This window comes from Electrophorus electricus, chromosome 17 (assembly GCF_041902795.1).
Source record: "Electrophorus electricus isolate QZ-2024a chromosome 17, ASM4190279v1, whole genome shotgun sequence".
NCBI lineage: Eukaryota > Metazoa > Chordata > Actinopteri > Gymnotiformes > Gymnotidae > Electrophorus > Electrophorus electricus.
The window spans coordinates 22038910-22060000 of record NC_137513.1 but is presented as its reverse complement, the minus strand read 5'-3'; the positions used below and the strand labels follow the sequence as shown (position 1 = coordinate 22060000).

Sequence of the window (21091 nt, the reverse complement as noted above, 5' to 3'; positions counted from 1 at the left end):
CTGCAATCCTCTCCCTCCCCGTATCCTCCCGCCATGGTCCGACATGCTCCTTTCTCGACAGTGACCTTTGCCCTGGAGTACAGCCAGCTGTCTTTTTTCAGATTTCGGTGTGTTGGTGGTTTCAAGGATGGCTGTGTAAGCTTGGGAGTGGCCTGGGAGAGTCTATAGTCAGAGATGATGCCTACAGCCTTTAGAGTGATAGCATGTCAAAATTGAAACATTTATACATTTGTTCCACCCCAATAAGAGCACATTTACTTTCTTATTGCAGCAGAGCTTCATTAACAGAGGTCATGGAAATAAGAACAGGTCAAAAAAGCGATTGACTTCCTAGATTTCAACAAAGGCTTCCTAGAAAGGCTTGAAAGATATTAGACTCTAAACTAAAAAGCTGCACTTGACAAATGATTCAACTTGTGTGATAAATTTATCAGTGATGGTGGCATTGACTTATTGAATGATACACTGAACGACTGATTGATTGATTAACTGCCTGCATGCTCAGCATTAAAGGGTGGGCATTAACCCTTTCCTCTGCTTCAGTGCCTTAGTCTCGGCTGAGTTTGATGTCTGCTAGACGCTTTGCCAAGATGGTTATTCCACTTTTGTGGCTGAAATACCCGCTTTGTTATCCAGAATGTGTGAACCCAATGCGATGCATGATTCATTCTAACACGCATTAAAAAAGACTGTACACACACACACACACACACACGCTAACACACACACTTATTACCTCTTGCTCTAATGGCCACTACCTTTTATAAAACTGAATGTACTGAATATTAGTGTAATTTATGGAGAGAGGCTTACATTAAACTGTGTCGTGATTGGAGGGAGTGGCTTACATTAAACTGTGTCGTGATTGGAGGGAGTGGCTGACATTAGACTGTGCCGTGATTGGAGGGAGTGGCTGACATTAGACTGTGCCGTGATTGGAGGGAGTGGCTGACATTAGACTGTGCCGTGATTGGAGGGAGTGGCTGACATTAGACTGTGCCGTGATTGGAGGGAGTGGCTGACATTAGACTGTGCCGTGATTGGAGGGAGTGGCTGACATTAGACTGTGCCGTGATTGGAGGGAGTGGCTGACATTAGACTGTGCCGTGATTGGAGGGAGTGGCTGACATTAAACTGTCTCGTGATTGGAGGGAGTGGCTGACATTAGACTGTGCCGTGATTGGAGGGAGTGGCTGACATTAGACTGTGCCGTGATTGGAGGGAGTGGCTGACATTAGACTGTGCCGTGATTGGAGGGAGTGGCTGACATTAGACTGTGCCGTGATTGGAGGGAGTGGCTGACATTAGACTGTGCCGTGATTGGAGGGAGTGGCTGACATTAGACTGTGCCGTGATTGGAGGGAGTGGCTGACATTAGACTGTGCCGTGATTGGAGGGAGTGGCTGACATTAGACTGTGCCGTGATTGGAGGGAGTGGCTGACATTAAACTGTCTCGTGATTGGAGGGAGTGGCTGACATTAGACTGTGCCGTGATTGGAGGGAGTGGCTTACATTAAACTGTGTCGTGATTGGAGGGAGTGGCTTACATTAAACTGTGTCGTGATTGGAGGGAGTGGCTGACATTAGACTGTGCCGTGATTGGAGGGAGTGGCTGACATTAGACTGTGCCGTGATTGGAGGGAGTGGCTGACATTAGACTGTGCCGTGATTGGAGGGAGTGGCTGACATTAGACTGTGCCGTGATTGGAGGGAGTGGCTGACATTAGACTGTGCCGTGATTGGAGGGAGTGGCTGACATTAGACTGTGCCGTGATTGGAGGGAGTGGCTGACATTAGACTGTGCCGTGATTGGAGGGAGTGGCTGACATTAAACTGTCTCGTGATTGGAGGGAGTGGCTGACATTAGACTGTGCCGTGATTGGAGGGAGTGGCTGACATTAGACTGTGCCGTGATTGGAGGGAGTGGCTGACATTAGACTGTGCCGTGATTGGAGGGAGTGGCTGACATTAGACTGTGCCGTGATTGGAGGGAGTGGCTGACATTAGACTGTGCCGTGATTGGAGGGAGTGGCTGACATTAGACTGTGCCGTGATTGGAGGGAGTGGCTGACATTAGACTGTGCCGTGATTGGAGGGAGTGGCTGACATTAGACTGTGCCGTGATTGGAGGGAGTGGCTGACATTAGACTGTGCCGTGATTGGAGGGAGTGGCTGACATTAGACTGTGCCGTGATTGGAGGGAGTGGCTGACATTAAACTGTCTCGTGATTGGAGGGAGTGGCTGACATTAGACTGTGCCGTGATTGGAGGGAGTGGCTGACATTAGACTGTGCCGTGATTGGAGGGAGTGGCTGACATTGTGGACGTGGAAGCAGGACAGCAGAGCCCTGGTGCTGGAGAGATCAGCTCTGCCTCACATCTAGCATTCTCCCTTAAAGTCTCAGGGCCAGTAACATATCAGAAAGCACTGTAGCCTCTCCAGTCAGAAGTGAGCCCAGGTAACCTAGCAGAGCCACACCAATTTTAGATCATATCATTTTGGATAATATCTAAAACTATTTACCAAAATAAAAATAAAGCCATTTACCTTTTAACCTGAGCAAGAAAGAAACGACTCCCAGGCGTCTGTGGCTTCAGGCAAAGCAAAGCGCCATAAACGTATGATCAGGAGGGACCCTTAGATACTGCTTGGAGTCTCTTTTGTGTCTAAGTGACAGAACTTACACTGACCGCCATGGCAAATATTATTGTGTGAGCAGGTTAGCAGATCTTAGAGACCGTGGATCATAAATTCATTTACCAAATCAGTTACTCTGGACTTTATCTAATGTTGTCGAAAGTGTAGCTCACACATTCAAATGAAATCCCCAAAACATGAAAGAAAAACAACACTTAAAACACATAAATAATTGTCAGGCCTTGGAGAGGGTAAGAAGGTGGGTTTGTTTAAAATGTCCTAGAAGTTTGCTAGTTGTTTGTCGTGAGCTTGGACCCTCAACTGAGCTGATATTATTACAGGAGGACCCTCAAGGACCCAGGCAGTGGAGCGCTACTCTGTTTACCAGGAGCTAAACAAGGAAAACCTCTCAGTGTAATGACAGCACCTTCTTTAGCCTATGCATTTTATTTAAGATCTTATCTTTATATAGATCGACTACCATGCTACTTATTTCTGGATACATATTATTTCATAGCAGGCTAACCCAAGGCTACCTATGTAGCTTTCACCCCTGTGTCAACGCGAGCAAGGCAACAAAAACCATAGCGTTACTTGGTAACACGCGCTTTCCGTTTTACAAACATTAAGTAGGTTAAGTAGCAAGATTTTGCTAAGCTAAAATCTCTTAGCAATGATTTGAATTTGTTTTCAGTTCATTTCAGCCAGGCACATATGACCCGTTTGGAAGCTGGAAGAATCGGATCAAGGCCATTGATACGACTCACTAAAAAGAGTCAGACATACATTATACTAGTAGACGAATCCCTCACAATGGAAGTGTGAGCTTTAATTAAATAACAGTGAGACGCTCTTTGGGGTCATGGGAAGTGGCGGAAATTCTAAGCAAATTTTAAAGTTCCGTTTTAATGTCAGGTTTTAAAAGAACATGAAAGAAAGCAGTGCAAGTGTCGCTCCTGGTGGGCGTCGCGCCTCGCCTCGCCGCCCGTGACATCACCGGTGTTTACACTCAGATCGTTTCACGTTGCGGGGCCTCTTGCGAAGGAAGGCTGCTGTTTGAGACGCCATGCAAAGGAATGGCCAAGTGCTTTCACTGTAAACAAGCAGTGATGTTCAAACGAGGCCTCTGGAAATCCACTAGGATCCACAGAGGGTGGGAGTATGAAAAGATATTTCGCCTTATGTTGCGCTCAGCCCACGAGAGAGAAATCAGAGAGAGAAGTGCTGTGAGGTTGAACACGACAAGATGGAGAGGATAGCTGAGGCGCGTATTTGCATTTGCGAAGACAGAGGCCGAAGGGCAAGCCATTCGTGATTGTTTCTCAAGCGAGCATGTGCACTCAATTTGTGCGCCCCAGGGTAGTTTACCTCGCTATCTCAAATAATTAGAAGATATGTGCTTGTACAGACTCCTACTGAGCAGAATTTTAATTGGAACTGTGTTGTGCTGTGGGAGTAAAATTTTCGATAAGGCAGTTCAGTGAGGTTGTCTGAAATAGGCTATAGCTCTCAGGCATCTCAGAGATTTTTCTGCTTTTTTGTTTTTTTTGTTTTTTCCTTCAGTTTTCAAAAGCACTAATGCTCTAGTTCTCATGTTGGCTGAGCGTCTTACCCGGCTGCTGCGTTCAGGCCTCATAACTGAATCGATAAGCGAACGTTAATGCACGCAAGGACATAGGTGATCAGCCCTGAGGCTTGATATGAAGAGGGTAGAGCTGGTTTTGTCCTGGTGTCTGAACCAGCCGTCTGAGCCTGGGATAGGCGGACGTGGGTCCTGTGGGCGATGAACGAAGCCTCAGTCACAGATGGGAATCAGAGGAACATGCATGGAGGACGTAAAGAATTGTCCGCGCAAGTGGGCCTTGCGGCTTGAGGAGTGTGAATCACGGCTGTCTGAGAGACACGGGGCGGAGAGGTGGAAATGAACAGATGTGTGTGTGTGAGAGAACGAGAGAGAGGGAGGGAGAGACAGAGCGCTGGTTAAAGGACTGGACGTGTGAACTGATGGCGACTGTCTTTAATAAGTAATAGGGCCGAGGGATGGGGGCATTTTCTGGTTGTTATGTTGCTGCTGTCGGTGCGTGCGACGCAGGTCGGTGGCTTGGCCAGCGCTGGGCCCTTGTGTGTTGAAACACTGCTCTGACGCTCTCTGGGGCCGCACGCTGCTTGCCCTGCGGGGCAGCCCGGCCTTTTGGGTGTCTAGAATATATTTATGCTGATATTATATTATTAGAGATGTGTGGAATCCCTCCCAGTGCACCTCCTCTTTGTTGCCTGTGATTTTCAGGGGCTGAACCGCGTTCCTCAGCGGAGCACCGTTCAAAATATCGATGGAGAACATGACAGAGAGAGAGAGAGAGAGAGAGAGGGAGAGAGAGAGAGGGAGAGAGGGAGGAAGAGAGGATGTAAAGGAGTGATTGAGCGATCACACCCTCTCCACATTTATCGGCCACAGCCTAAGTGTCACCCGGAGGAGCGATTAGGAAGCACAATTCTCCCCCCACCCCAACTCCACTTCCAACATCGACACTCCCGCCTCTGGCCTGTTGTTATTTTTTTTTTTATTATTACCAGCGTGTTTCATTCATCTTTGTTTGACACCTCTGTCCCTCCGTCTGAGCCCGGACGCCTGTTCCGTCAGCGAGAAGCTCCTTGCGCGGCTCCACTCTCTAATAGGCGCACTGCAGAGGCCGTCATAAACGTCTCGCGCTCCTGACAAATTGGCCTTTTGTTGTGTGCAGTCCCAGTGGCTGCGCTGTCTCTGTCTTCTCTTGTCCCTCTCTCTCTCTCGCTCTCTCTCTCTCTCTCTCTCTCTCTGTCTTCTCTCTCTCTCTCTCTCTCTCTCTCCCTCTCTCTCTCTCTGTCTTCTCTCTCTCTCCTCTCTCTCTCTCTCTCTCTCTCTCTCTCTCTCTCTCCAGCGTCCCCATTCTCCACCTTCACTCATTCTCTCTCACTTCTTTTCTCCCCATGTCTCTCTGTTGCGTCACCCAGGACACAGAAACCAAGCACATTTTCCTTTCATTGAACAGGACAAAAAAAGATTAAAATCTGGCTCAGAACTGCGTCTTGGGTTTTCGGGTTCGGGTCGTGACGGAGTTGTTTTGGTGACGACGCCCTGGTGGGCACTGCGGGGTGCAGCGCCACTTGAAACAGCAGGGCCACCTAAAGGCCGTTGGCAGGGAGGCAGACCGAGGGGAAGCCCCGCCCTCTCCACATCCAACTAGGCTGACTGGCTACGTCAGCCGACGCCTTACTGTACACGCGGCTGGGGCCACGGAATGTTCTGGCAGTGTGCAGCCATGATCATGTGGAGTCTGGGGGAACGGAAGGAATCCGTGGCTGACATCCGATCTTTTTTGCGCTACTTGGACTGTACGTGTGCGTGTAACATCTTCTCACGAACACTGGTCAGAATTTAGTAACTACAGTTACTAAATAATTGATAGTAGTTACTGGTTGTGATGCTTTAAGATTGATAACAGAATATCGATTCTGGATCCTGAGGTTAGACCACGGACACTAGCCGGTCTCCTGAAAGATTGTTCGCAATTCATCGGAAGCCAGTTCATTCCGGTGCCTTGTGGTAGTGTTCAGTCCACAGCTGGGAAAACCATGTCGGAAGTTCAGTTCGGTTTTTCTGGCTCTGCCTCCCTCCACCTTACCTTTCCTCTGCCATCCTAAGTCTTGCTGGGCGGAGCTATGAAGGATGAGCCCGCCCCCCCCCCCAGACTCCCATGTGTGTTGGTGGGTGGGGCCGAGGATTGCTGGTTGCTGATGGGAGCTGAGAAGGACAGCAATGTCTTTGTCTCCCGTCTGTCCGTCTCCGTTGTCCCTTGAGACAGCAGGGACCCGTGCGGATGTCCGAATTATTTTCCCACGCACCATACAAGATCCTCGAGAGGTGGAGTTTACGTGCACTGCCGGGCGAGTGCGGGCCATCTTTCCGTGGCACGGGCACGGCAACGGACTACGGTCACGCTTCCTTGTTTCCGCAGGTGGGAAATGCGGGAAGAAGAAGAAGACCAAAGCAGGAGCCAAGCCCAGCAAGGCCAGCGGCTCGGGCTGGGCAAATGTACCCTTGCCTCTGCCTCCGGTCCACCCTTTACCAGGCACCGAGCTGGACCACTACCCCAGGGATGCGCATGAGGGAGGAGGGTAAGAGCGATAACACAGCCTCCCACCACACCAGGGTGTCCTTTTGTGTCCAGCGTTGTCCGAGCCTCTAGAATCTGTTTGCCTTGTTCCTCTTTAGCCCCTGAAGGGTAAATGGATAGGTATGGTGATGTACACTTGTTATCTGAGTCATTACGTAAGCTTTTATTTGGCAAAATAAGAATTCAATAGCCATCTTAGGCCAAGATTCGCCGGTTGGTCGTTACTGACTGACAAAGGGGTTCGTTCAAGGAAACCCAATTTTAAAAAAAGACAACGAGAAGTAAGTTTGCCCCTCAGGCGTGGGCATTCTTAACGGAGTCTGCTTCCGCGCCAGTGCTCTGTCCTGTTGTGTTAAGAGCAGAGCGGGTCCACGCAGTTCCAGGAAAACTCGAGAGCGGCATTACAAACGAGGCCTCTTGTCTGAGAGGCGCGCTCGCTCTACGACCCCATTCATTTCCGCCACGGAGACTCTACTCGCTTAATCGGCTCTCTGGCCAGCGAGGACTCTTCCGCGCTGTAAATCTGAGCGTCGTCTGTAACGGCTCCAGCTACAGAGCCGCTACATCCCCTGGGCCGCGCACTGACAAATTCTTTTAATGAACAGCGGCTTTACGACAAGTGTTTTCCCAGTGCGGCGAGAAAAAACAACTCCAAAGGGCGACTCCTTCGTCCTCAGATGCCAAATGCAATGTGAAGATATCAGGCTCTTACAGTGTACCAGTCACAGAAGTCAAAATCAATTTGTATAAGAACCACGGGTAATAATTCAGAGTGGACGCTTGTGTCGGCGCCACACGGTTTTTCCTTTTTTTTTTTGTAAACTTGTCACGCCACTTTCTCTCTCTCTCTCTCTCTCTCTCTCCTCTCTCTCTCCTCTCTCTCTCCCTCTCTCTCCCTCTCTCTCTCTCTCTCTCTCTCTCTCTCTCTCTCTCTCTCTCTCTCTCTCTCTCTCTCTCTCTCTCTCTCTCTCTCTCTCTCTCTCTCTCTCTCTCCTCTCTCTCTCTCTCTTCTCTCTCTCTCCCTCTCTCTCTCTCTCTCTCTCTCTCTCTCTCTCTCTCTCTCTCTCTCTCTCTCCTCTCTCTCTCTCTCTCTCTCTCTCTCTCCTCTCTCTCTCTCTCTCTCTCTCTCTCTCTCTCTCTCTCTCTCCCTCTCTCTCTCTCTCTCTCCTCTCTCTCTCTCTCTCTCTCTCTCTCTCCTCTCTCTCTCTCTCTCTCTCTCTCTCTCTCTCTCTCTCTCTCTCTCTCTCTCTCTCTCTCTCTCTCCCTCTCTCTCTCTCTCTCCTCCTCTCTCTCTCTCTCTCTCTCTCTCTCTCTCTCTCTCTCTCTCTCTCTCTCTCTCTCTCTCTCTCTCTCTCTCTCTCTCTCCCTCTCTCTCTCTCTCTCTCCTCTCTCTCTCTCTCTCCTCTCTCTCCTCTCTCTCTCTCTCTCTCTCTCTCTCTCTCTCTCCTCCTCTCTCTCTCTTCTCTCTCTCTCTCTCTCTCTCTCTCTCTCTCTCTCTCTCTCTCTCTCTCTCTCTCTCTCTCTCTCTCTCTCTCCTCTCTCTCGTTCTTCCTCTCTCTCTCTCTCTCTCTCTCTCTCTCTCTCTCTCTCTCTCGTTCTTCCTCTCCCAGCTACGAGAGCGATGGCTGGGGTCCTCAGATGCCCGTGCAGACCTACCTGCACCAGGGCCTAGAGGACGAGCTGGAAGAGGAGGAGGAGCGCGTGCCCACCCCACCCATCAGGGGCGTGGCCTCCTCCCCGGCGGCAGTCTCCTTCGGCAAGCAGTCGACTGCAACGCTTACCCCGTCACCTCACGAGGAGGTGCAGCCCATGCTGCAGGCACACCTGGACGAGCTGACCCGGGCGTATCAGCAGAACTGGTGAGAGACGCGGCCCGGCGGAACCGGGCACGGCCATGGCCGGATTTTAGAGCTCCTGGAAAAACTGCACCAGGCCCAAACCTGGGACAGAGTTTTCAGATGAAATAGGCACACGTTTCAACGTATTTAACCGAGGTGGAAATTGTGCGAATTGTGTAAACGTGACTCAAAATCTCACTGACACCAAAGCAAATGACAGTGGCATGCTCAGAACGTCGCTCTGTCAGAACGTCGCTCAAACTCCCCAGTTGAGCTTTTTGCAAAGCTCCCCTTAAATCCAGACTGCCAAAGTTTTCCAATTAAACGACCCCCCCCGTCCCGACTCTTCCGCCGCGTTGAGGGTCGGCCCGCGCTCATTACCGTGGCCGTATGCCAGCAGGGAGATGTTACGTTCCAGGATGTAACGACCACGTCGCCCCACACGCACCTCTAACGAGAAAGAGGGAGCCCGCGATTATACCGAGGAGGGCGTATAGAGGCCTGGCTGACTCCAAAGTGCCAATCCTGCTGTGGGCATGTGTGCGCAGGCTCACATTGTGTCTAATTGTCTTGTGCAAATAGAGGGTCGTTGTGTTAGCAGCAGGCTGCGGTGTGGAATTAACCCGATTCATCCGTGCCGTGACAAGGGAGGTTTCATGAGTTCCCAAATTCGCCTTGACAGGTCCCCCACCCCCAGAACGTCTCTCTCTCATCCAGCGGTGCCGTATGACACACATTGTCTCTGGCTGACATCTTGTCTCAGCACCCACTCGAATATGGAAATGCGTACGTGTGTGTGTGCGTGCAGCTGTTGACATATTCCTTTTTTTTTTTTTATTTTATTTTTTATTTTTTTTTTTTTTGTGCAGGCATATGCAGGGCGGCCCGTACACTCCCCAGGCCCCAGCACCCCCTGTGGGATACCTGTCCAGCAGCCTCATGTCCGACATCGAGACGGACCTCCCTGACGAAGACGACGATGACGAGGAAGAGGATGAAGGCTACGAGATGTCTCCCCCGCTCCGCGGCATCGAGCGTACGCCAGGCTCCAGCACGGACAACTTGGACAGCTCCGTAACAGGTGAGCTGGAGACCCTGTCATGTCCGCCCTGTGACTAAGATAACTAAGGCAGTCCTACATCACCAAAACCCTCACGGGCACGTCGCTCACGTATGTATCGCCCTAGGAACAGAAACGACTCCGCGCACGGCCCCGGGCGCCAGAACACGGCAGGCGTGGCCATTTAATTCACCTCTTATCCGAGCCACCTTTTCCCCTCGCTGGCCGGATTCCGATCGCTGTGCTTGGGTGCGAGGCCTGGCTGGAGTCTGTCGCGCGGTGGGACAAAAGGCAGAAGTGGGTGGGCGAGAAAAGGTGCTCCGGAGATGGCAGCGCCCCTTATTCCCGCACACATCAAATTACAGCTCACAGCCTCGCGCGCTTCGGAGATAAACCATTGAAAACGGGTGCTCGCTAGCGATCTCTAATCGACAGGCGGTGCGTTCCGTTTGGTTTATCGCGTTATGATTGCGTTAGCAGCGTCTATCGGGAGGGCATTTGTTGATGGTGACATTTATTTCCGCGTTTCAAAGCGCGGAATGGCACTGTTTACGTTTCCGAGGCTACGGCGTAAATAATATGCCTTGTGGCAGACCAAGTGGCATGTACATCTGTGTGCAGTGTGCATGTGATGATGGGGTTGAGAGTGTGTGTGTGTGTGTGTGTGTGTGTGTGTGTGTGCGCGCGTGTGAGATATTTCCCGCTTACCTGAAAATGAACATATTCAAATAGGGTTTGTTCAGGCAGTCGGGGCTAAACTCTCCTGAATTATAATTACCGCTATGAGAGGAGATAAAGAAAGTTCATGAATTTTAAAAGAGGCCATCAAAATGGGCAAAGAGAGAGAGAGAGAGAGAGAGAGAGAGAGAGAACAGGAAGGAGAGCAGAGAGAAGACAGAAAAGTCAGAGAACAGAGAAGAAAGGGAGAGAAAGAGAGAACAGAAAAGAAAGAGGGAGGAAGAGAGAGAGAGAGAGAGAGAGAGTCTACCGTGTAACTGGACCCCGATTGGCTGCGGCCCGTATCTATATATTTTTTTCCCCAGGCAGATTTGGAATAAATCTCACGTTCAGCTTTTTCCTCCATTCCAGACAGGAAGCGGCATTTCCATTTTTACAACTTATTGGAGCAGTTTTATGGGCCGTCTGTCACGGGGGACACGTGAAGGGTGTGACATTGGTGGGTCGGAAGTGGAGACCCTGCGCTTATGCATTTTCCCTTCCTCTCTGACCACAGAGGACAGGAGGGGAACCTCTCCGAGTGTGTGTGAGTGAGTGTGTGAGTGTGTGAGTGTGTGTGAGTGTGTGTGTGTGAGTGAGTGTGTGTGTGTGTGTGAGTGTGTGTGAGTGTGTGTGTGTGTGTGTGTGTGTGTGCGTACAGTTCCTCTGGCCGACACGCTTCTTGCCCTTTCGGTCGACGGTGAATCCGTTGCAGATTAGAAGCATGAGCGTGGGAAGATTGTGCAAGTGAAACGTCTGGCGTAAAGCACGGAGCAGAACGTGGAGGTTCTTCCAACCGCGCTCCCCTCCTCCCCCGGGAACGCATGTGTCCGTGGCGATGGGCCCCGGCGACCTGCTCGACCCTGGGCCTTATCTGCAGCGTCTCTCCATAGCCACGCTGCCTCGGAGAGAGGGGGGTGGGGGGGTGGGGGGGGAGCATGCAGCGACATTTAATAGTCCAGCTACGAACGTAGGAATGGGAATCTGCTCCGACTGCTCCAGATGGAGCGTCGCACGCAGCCGCCGCAGTAAAAGTCCTCCAGGCAGGAAAAAGCACACGGCACTGTGAGACGACCAAACTTCCCACGGGAGGCTTGCCGCCGACGACGTAAAGGAAAAGCGTTCGGGCTTCCAGAAATGGCACCAGGCTTGAGTCTGTGCCCGTTTAAACGGCAAAGGTGTTTTCTTTTGTTGGTTTGGTGTTTGTTTGTTTACGAGCTTCCCCATGAGGTCCTAACATCTCCGGACGAGCCCTCTCCCCTCACCGCTGCGGCCGGGCATGCTCTGGCAAAGCCCCGCGCGGCCTGCCGGGAGCGAGGTCGCGCGTCCCCAAGGCGGGTGCAGTCACCTGCTCGTCAAGGGGAATAATTACGATGCTTAACGATATGCAGATGAGGCCCAGGCTCGGCGTAAATCAGCCCGGCGGCTTTTATGACCCAGATAACTCTGCTTAGCAAGCCCCGAATATTAAACAGACGTCAGCGTAAGACCCACTTCTGGGGAGGAGGGGGAATAATTCAGAACTGTATGTACAGCAGACAATTATGAACTGGCAAATCACTGAATTTAAATTTTCTTTTTTAGCGGTCCATTAAAAATATCTTTGGCCGTTGTTTAGACAAAAACACACAAGGGATAAAGATTTCTTTGATATCAAAATATTAGTAAAAAAGATTACATTTATTGATAGTAAAATGTGTTGGTAACAATGTATTTTGATATAAAGTATATTAGAATTATTGTTGTTGTTGTTGTTAAAGAAATAATAATAACAACTTGCAAATCCAAAAATGATCCTTCTTTGGCAAGCCGGCGGGTTCACGGGCCTCTGGATGAAGACTGTTGTTGTTGTGGTATTGTTGTCTGCACCTGCCAGCCCAGTTCTCCATGAAACCACAGCGCACTGGGAGACGCGTTTAGCCGACAGGTTATTAGTGCTGACATCCGCTCCCAGGACGCGTGAGAGCAGAGTGGTTCCGTTGCGTTTTTGTGTGTGTGTGTGTGTGTGTGTGTGTGTGTGTGTTGGGTGGGTGGGTGGGCGGGGGGGTTGATGCAAAGCAGAACAGGTCCTTGCCACACAGCCTGGCTCCATGACGGATTCATTACACGTCATATTTCCGTGGCAACAGGAGGCCCGGGGAGGGGGGGTCTGCATGCAACATCGGTGCTGAGACAGGTGGAGGCTTGTTTGTTTGTTTGTGTTGTTTATAAAAACACTTTTCCCCATGCTATATGTAATATAGGGACTTTGTTTTATTTAAATTAAAAATTAAAATTACTTAAACTTAAACTTACTTAAACAATGATTAACAATGATTATTGTCCTCAAATATCAACAGTAATGTTTGGTGCGGACATCTATCTACATTTAATCTCCAGATTTGGCCTCTCAGTCATTAACACAGGAGGTCACGCTTTGCTGGAAACTAAGTCTCCCCAGACGTTTCCACTGTCAGTCACACAGAACCTTGCTGTGAATCGATAACTAAAAAAAGACAGAGACTAGCTGTGTGCACTGTAGAGAGAGTGAGAGACTAGCTGTGTGCACTGTAGAGAGAGTGAGAGACTAGCTGTGTGCACTGTAGAGAGAGAGAGTGAGAGACTCGCCCAACGAACTCACACTCTGCAGCGGCTGCTCTCAGGCTCCATGGTGAACGGTTGGGGCTCTGCATCTGAAGAGGACCACCGGCCATACTCCAGCCACAGGTCCAGCGTGGGGAGCTCGTCCGACGGCTCCCTCTTCACCCAGTGCAGCTTCGCCCGGGCCCTGGCAGCCGCCGCTGACAAGGCCGGCTACCGGCTGGACGGCTCCGGCCTCAGCAGGAGAGGTTTGTGCTTGGTGGTCCGGACTCCTGCAACCGTCCTCTTGTTCACTCTCAAAAGTTTCAGCTTCTCAAATCCTTGGCCGTTTTGTCGGATCGTGCGGGGAATGCCATACTAATGTGCTCTCCGTTCTTCTCGTTTGACGGGGCATCGCGGCCTCTTTCCATCCGCTTGCTGTCGGTGAAAGAGAATTTACTGATGATCTGTGGGCTGTGCATGATGCAACTTTGCGATATTAACACGGAATTAATAACCTCTGCGGACACGTGGCTGTTGTAACATTCTGAGCTGTTCGGTCGGGACCTTACTGCTCTTGGGAATGGCTGCCCTGACGACAGACGTCCCTTCAAACATCTTCACGGGAATCCGTCATCTGCTTCCACCTTCTTCCGTGAAGTGCCCAGTGGTTTGCTTTCTTTACAGACTACAGCAGAGGACGTTGTCTGGCGCTGTTCTAATTCTTTCCTTTCATTTCTGTTTTCCGTGGTGTCGCCCCCTTCCTTCCCGTGTCAAATGCGTGACGCTAAAACACAGATCATGCGTGTCTCCCCCAGTAACCTCCCCTTACCTGTGACAGCTCAACCCATGTCCCCTCCGTCGCACCCTACAGACAAAGGCCAGAGGCACCGCCCTGCTAGTCCGTTCTCCACAGATGGCAGCGTGGTGGGCACACACAGCCTAGGACACCAGCGGGCAGCACGGCCCACACGCAAACCCAGAGGCCCGGGCACCACAACTCATCGCAGGGACGCCGGTGCCGACGGTAAGCCCCGCCCCCGGAACGCTGACCGGACCGAACCCGAAATGAAGTGTGCTTAGATTCCTCAAACATCTGGACGAGCATCAGCAGTATGCAAATGAGTCACGTGAGCAGCAAGGGAGCATGGTTGGTGATTAGCATATCTGAATTACACCTTAATCGTTAAACGGATGACTTTGTTAAAGTGAGAATAGGTAAACATGGCTTTCCCGAGGGCCGCTGACACTGGCCGAGCAGCGCCGTATAAGGCTGAGCTGGAAATCTCTGCTCAAGTCAACACCAAGAGCGCCGTGTCTTTTAACTGTCAAGACCCGATTGCACTTTTTCCTGCAGATATCAAAAAAATGTGGCGTGTCATGATTTACAGCACATTTAGAAGGCTCAACAGTAGATCCTGTAGATCCTGCCGTGGGTTAAATGACCCCACAATGTTCTGCTGTGTGTGTGTGTGTGTATGTGTGTGCGCGTTAGACCTACCTCCACCCCCAGAGCCACCGCCCTGCCAGGGCCAGCGTGGGCAGGGGCCGAGGTGTGCAGGCAGCCCCGCCGAGCGAAAGGTCTTGTCTCTGGAGAGGCAGCCCGCGGTGGGGTTGGAGGAGGTGCAGAGCTCCCTAGAGCGCCAGGCGCGCACCTCTCTGGAGCGCCACCGGCAGGCTCAGGAGAGACTGGGCTCTATCGAGAGAGCCGAGGAGGCCAGGAGGGCGCAGAAGAACGGCCCCGTCTCAGGTACGGCTGGCGGGAAGGCGTGTCCAGATCCTAGATAGGGCTGTCCGGATCCTGGAGGTTTACTGCCTTGCAGATCTTATGTCCAAGGCTAATGTAATCTTGCACTACTTAATCCAGGGTTGGAACTAACTCTTGACAACAGAGCGTTATGATACCAGAGCATACCAATGACCAAATCCAGTAAACTTTTGATTGGAAACCCTGGCTTCAGAATTGACTTTGCACATGACCTTCATACCTTAGTTCCAGCCAAGTTTTGTGCGCGCTCACCCAGATCACCAGTTCTGGCACCTCCAGATGTAGACCCTGGTGTTCCATTAGGCAGGCTGCTGTGAGAAGGCTCACACCTGGAGTCGACAGATTGGCTGGTCCACAGCTCACCTCTCTCCCTCTATGTACCTACCCCGGCTGAGTCCGACCTCCTCCTCCTCCGGCCGCCGGCAGCCTGGCAGCGGCCCAGATGTTCTCTAATCGCCCTTTCATTTTTCCCAAGCATGCATGTCCATGCGCGCTGCAAATCAGCCTCTCCGTACTGGGCGCCCGGGGGGTGGAGGGGACAGATTTTGCGCTCAGACCAGCCCCTGTGCTGAATCTCTGCAGGATTCAAGACCGCTGTGATCTAAGACCAGTTTTGCTAGTTAACACTCACTTTGGTATAATGCTTGTTGTCTGAACATCACACAGAGGAGGCCATGCCGCCCTACAGCAAGCCATCATTCCCGTCTCCCGGGGGCCACAGCTCATCCGGCACGGTGTCCTCCACGTGCTCCACGGGCCCCCGGAAAGGTGAGAGCTGGCGGGGCCAGCACCAGCGACCCGGTGCCGAGCACACCGACTCCGGCTACCTAGGGACCATCAGCCAGGGACAGTACTCAGGAGAGTTATGTACGTGGACCCCCTCACTCACGCCCCACACGCAGTTCACCGCAAACGAAACCAGAAACCAGTCGATAATGGACTCAAAGTATCATCAAGCAGAATCTTTACTTTAATTATACATTGATCTGATCAATGCAAAGGATCCGTGAGATGGGGGGGGGGGGGGGGGTGCCAGAGAAGGGTAAAGAATTCGTCCGGGTCCAAGTAGAGTTTCTCTCGGTACCTGTCCAGTTTCGTGTTTACGCTGTCTGCGCATGGCAGGTTGCTACCGCGTAACTCAGGCTTGTGTGTGTGCTTCCGGCAGAGTGAGCTGCTATGGCAGGGAGCTCCTGGAGACCCCTTGCCTTGACAACGTAGCCGGTCCACTCCGCGTCCCAAAGCAAGAACTGACCATCTGACGAAGGCGAAGACGTAAAACAGCAGACTGCAAATGAGACGTAAAGACGGACATTCGACCCACAACCTTGATTTGATGTTTTCTGTCCTTTCTAGAACAACAAAAAAAAAAACACCTTTGTCATTAAAAAACATCATCCAGAGAAAAAAAGTAAAAAAAAAAAACATTTTTAAAAACGAAAAAAAACCAAAAAACTATAAGTTTTGGTGAACTGGGAAAAAGGAAATCCTATTTCCTGTAAATACATTCTCAACATTCAAATTGTTATTGCATTGCTATGCAACCAGTTCTGTTTGCGCCACCTCCTTCATACACTATTGGTCATTTGTATTATATGTCAGTTGATAGGCTGTGGTGCCATAAAAAAAGATTTTGTTGTCATCCATCATTTGTTAATACTTCTCATGGATTTAATTGTTATTATTGTAATACTTAATATGATTCTATTGTTTTTCTTTTGCACTGCAATTTTGGTGACAAGCACAAAAAAAAAAAAAAAACCCACCACCACCATAGCTCCCACCGACATGAAGTACCGCGGAGGGGAGGTGTGAAGTTGCTCTACTGTAACTAGAGTAAAGATAAATATATAGCCATGTACAGAGATATATTAAAATAAGACGTGAGGATCTGTGGCGGCGGTGAGAGACAGAGTCGCACGGACCGTAGTCGGCGGCAACGGGAGTCTCCCGAGGCTATGACAGAGGGTGGGCGCACCCTCTCGACGTTGGGATCGCGCTGAAGGGAGAGACGTCGACGCTCGGTTAGCTGGACTGCGGGGAGACGGCGTCAGACCCCCCATTTGCAATAAAACTCGACTCGACTCGAAAGTGATCGTGTTTTGGAAGCGGCCGGTCGTGCGTGTTCATCCGTGGGTCCTGTTTCGAATGTGCCGTTGTATTCTTCGGTCCGCTTAAAGCTGGGATGCCAAGCGCGGCGTCGCTATGTCGTCCTTCTCCTCAACCCGCCGTGCGCTCCTATTTGCTGCCCGCCTGTTCGTGTAGGTCGGCCCTGCTCCTCTCAGAACATCCGCCAGTATCGCAGCCACTCTCGCACCGTCCGCGACGAGCGCACGTCCTGCGGCCGGCGGGTGACGTGGGCGCGCAATCATGCCATCAGCTCTGGGAGGAAAAAAATTCCCTCTCCGGCTCTAGCTCCCTTTGGATTTGATGTTTTTGAGCAGTTTATGCGGTTTTGTGGTTTTTACGTTTCTCCGTGCAAAAGATGGTTCCTAAGCATTTAAAACAGGAGCAATTATAAAGCCATATGAACAAAATTAATCTTCATGTATGGTTTTTGTTTATTAAAACCACTGGTCTTAAAAAAAAAGCCAGAAATTCATACATGAAGATAGGTCTCCTGTTTTAATGCCTGTGCATTACCAGAACGTGTACATGTCTCAATAATGACTTTATTTACATCTGATGAGACCCACTTTACAGACAACAGTATTTAACCTGGCACTTGTTTCTAACTCGGTATATTGGAAAAAACCTCCTAGTTATGGATCGTTATCCCACGCATAGTCAGACTAAACATCAGGTTGTGGCTGCGTGCGAACTAGTTTGAGATTTAAGGGGCAGCTCTCAATTTCTGACACTAATGTTGTGTAAGAATGATTGCGATGTCACAATAACACAGACAATTTATAACCCGAGTCATCGTATATCTGATATGTTCTCGCCCAGGGGGATTGTTATTCATCTTTAATATTTATTCCTGATTTTATTTTTTAAGCACGTAATCCCTTGGGATTAGTTCACACCTGCTGACAGTTGAGGCGACGTGCCAGGGTTCCATCGTTTCCAGATGCGTTTTTAATCTATGCAGTCACTCCAGACGCGTATGCATGCCGTTACGTAATCCTAATCCAGACTATAGAAGTAGAGCTGTAGAGAAGTCAATCCAACTTTTGACACGTTATCATATTTGGAGGTTCTAACCAGTTATCCTGTAGATATCGCTGTGCACTACTGACGCAGTGGCCTCGCGTAAGCGCTCGGCAACCATCTAATGGCCAAATTTCCTTCCTGACCGGTCCACCGTGCCGGCCTCGTCAGAAACGGTTTTGAAGCAGAACCAGAAGCAGAGCGGGTGAAATCGCAGTGATGGAGTAGAGCAGGTGGGTGCTGTGGCCTCCACAGGGCAGACACTCCTCCTTTCACCTCATCTCTTTCTTTTCCGCTTTGGGTATTTTATATAAAACTCTACAAAACGTTGCCCAAAAAAGAATATTTTTTACTGTTGAGCCTTCAGGAGAATTTCTTTGGTTGTTTGTTCCTTTTGTTTGTCTGTTTGTTTGCGGGGTTTTTTTTGTTTTGTTTTGTGTTTTTTTTTTTATATGAATAATGTTGCGGAAGAACGCTCAGAGCTTACATCTTTCTCGGACTGTTGCCATAGCCACATCTCCCTCGGAGCGCGTCTTTTTACTTCTCATGTCCACTAGTATGGAAAATGAGGTGCAGAGAGGATCTCAGGTTCTTTTACATATATTCTGGTGGTGTTGTGAGCGTGTGTATATATGTGTATATAGTCATAGTATCCTCACACAAAAGTTCATTCCGAGGTCGCCAATGAAATTCTTCCCCGTTTGTCCATGGGTCTTTATTCTCTCATGCCTGGTATCCCATCAGATGTGCCGGTACACTTTATGTCCATATCCATAAAGCAAAGATGTCAGTTACAGAACATACCAAATTAATATTGATATTTCTAATGTCTAATGCATTTAGTGTCTTTTTTAATGCTGTTTTTTGTTTCCTTTGAAAATCACAGTGTTGTTGTTTTTTGTATTTATTAAGATAATAAAGGTATATTGTGAAAAATGCATAAACATTTTGTGGAATATGAACTGTTTCTCCCACAGCCTTTTCCCTGCTGTGTTCTGACCCTGAGTTCTGCACCTTACCTTACAGCTGAGTGAGTCCGCAGGACCCGAGACGCTCAGGCCGTGTTGTGACCACACTGCTTCCGTGACAAAGGAAAACACATCTAAAAAGACAAACTTGAGGGAAATAATACCAATAATAACATTTTTTCTTTCTATAATTTTGGAAGGGTCAGCCATGCTCTCTCTCTCTCTCACTTTCCCATCTTGATATTGACAAATCTTTGTAGCCTATATGTGTGTTGCCATTTTGCTAAAAAAAAAACAAAACAAATAAAACAAAACAAAGGTTAAAAAAGAATGAAAAAGTTAAAGTCAGGTGACGTCTCTGTGTGGAAGCCCCTCCCTTATACATCCGCTTTTCTTCCTGTAAGCGAAACATCTGTATTCACTTGCATGTCCATGTTCAAGAACAAAGGTATAAATAATAGCGCGAGAACAAACTTTTCCTATTTCTCATGTCCTGTAAAATCAAATCTGGGTTTCTTTTCTTTCCTTGTACCTGGATCACAAATAAAATATTTTTGAAAAACGACACATAGGCCTTTGAATGTGAATGTGGGCATTCAGAATGTTACCTAGTAAATACAAGAGGCATAAACACACATGAATCCCTAAAACAGACTACTGTGTTTACCCAGCAAAAAACAACGTTTTGGTTACTTATGTTAGGATTAGAGCTGACAACAGGCATAGGTTTAGCAAAGTAATACCAAGTGACATTACACTACAAAGATGGTAATACTAGTTAGATTGTGTAGGTCTGTATACACAGATTCTGGTGATTCTGTGCTTTAACTAATCTGGGTTCCCCAACACTTTGTGAGCTAAACAAACAGGCAGCTAAATGCTTGAGTTGTTACTCAACTTGCCAAGTCCGTGAACCGTTACTGAACTAAAATAAGAGACGTGAAATACTTTGATAAAGACCTAAAACAAAGCCTCCAGAGTATGAGATTTAAACACAATGACGATATATTAAATGGCCACGACGATATTCAGTAGAAATGATGATATTTAAATCTGAACTTCTGTGCTGCTGCAGTAGAAGTTGCCATTGCTTCATGACCCACACCGTTCTACCAGGTTCAGCTAACAATCAGACACACTGGAAATATTTGCCTTTCGAATAGAAGGAAACTGATGAACAGGAAAAGCTCCCTTTCTCTCAAGCAAGGGTGCAGGACCTACTGCAGGACACTGCAGGACACTGCTAAAACACACCTGACTGAACTCGGCAGTCCATTACCACATTTAGGAGGTGTGTTACCGCAAGACACACAATATCTCTCTTGGAGCCAAGCTGGAGACGCCAGCGTCAAATCCACGTACTGAAAAAAGGCGACAGAGGTACCACGGCAGGTCACGTGTTACAGCAGGTCACGTGTTACAGCAGGTCACGTGTTCGGTTTAATCCCTTAACATGTGTTTGCTAAAACAATGCAGATGTACGGAGAACAGATCAGGCAGGCTGTTCATATGGAACCAGGGATCACAGCGGAAATGAAGCCAACATCCAATAGATGGTTTTTGTTCGTTTTTTTTCAGTGTAGGCAACGAACCGGAAAAAAACCACCTCATTTTCATTCAGGCACTGACATGCTGTTTTGTTGTCGTTGTCTTTGGTTTTAATGTGACATTGCTTAAGCAGCGTGATAGCGGTATACCCCCCCACCCCCCGAGTGCCCACCAGGGTGAGGAAGAAATGACCAGCACGTTTTTTGTTTGTTTTTTTCCGCCAGCGAAGCAAGTTTTTCTCATTCCCAGTTTCATGCCTTTTCCTGCTCGTTTTTAACCCAATTCGCTTAAATGCATTTCTTGTCCTCTAATGCCGACATGCAAAATGTGCTGGTATGAATGTTGATGTTTATGCAGACACAGAAGAACAGACGTTGCACTGGAAATATTAGGTCATGCATGACTCTTCTTTGTGATATAGCTGTGTCTGTGTCATACATATAGAAGCTTTCCCTATTCACCCTCCCCCTGGGCGCTCAGTTTTTCCTTCAAGCTCGTGTCCTGTACCAGAGGCTTGGGAGCCTGCGGGTCCCGTGTAGTATTTTAGCTGTTCCCTGGACTGCACTCTTCTGGATGGGAATCTCTGTTGTTCCTGGGATCTGTTGGAGCCATTTGGGAGTCACAGCCCCTAGTGCTCCGATTACCACAGGAACCATATATATATGTGCATTCACACACGCCACACACGCGTGT

At 49.3% G+C, this 21091-nt stretch overlaps 1 protein-coding gene across 13 annotated transcripts in view; it reads left to right on the top strand.

Annotated features, from left to right (window-relative positions):
• Window positions 1-19417, top strand: part of robo2 (roundabout, axon guidance receptor, homolog 2 (Drosophila)) — a 262803-nt gene extending 243386 nt beyond the window's left edge. For 10 of the 13 annotated variants that reach the window (XM_035534283.2, XM_035534279.2, XM_035534284.2 and 7 more), the window contains 7 exons: window positions 6635-6794; window positions 8404-8652; window positions 9501-9712; window positions 13842-13994; window positions 14463-14717; window positions 15402-15602; window positions 15901-19417. In XM_035534283.2, coding sequence (XP_035390176.1) covers window positions 6635-6794; window positions 8404-8652; window positions 9501-9712; window positions 13842-13994; window positions 14463-14717; window positions 15402-15602; window positions 15901-15902 — 1232 coding nt within the window. In that variant the 3' untranslated portion in view covers window positions 15903-19417. The remainder of the gene's footprint in view (window positions 1-6634; window positions 6795-8403; window positions 8653-9500; window positions 9713-13841; window positions 13995-14462; window positions 14718-15401; window positions 15603-15900) is intronic. The other 3 variants (XM_081699882.1, XM_081699883.1, XM_081699885.1) reach the window with 3 other exon arrangements.
• Window positions 19418-21091: the final 1674 nt, after the last annotated feature.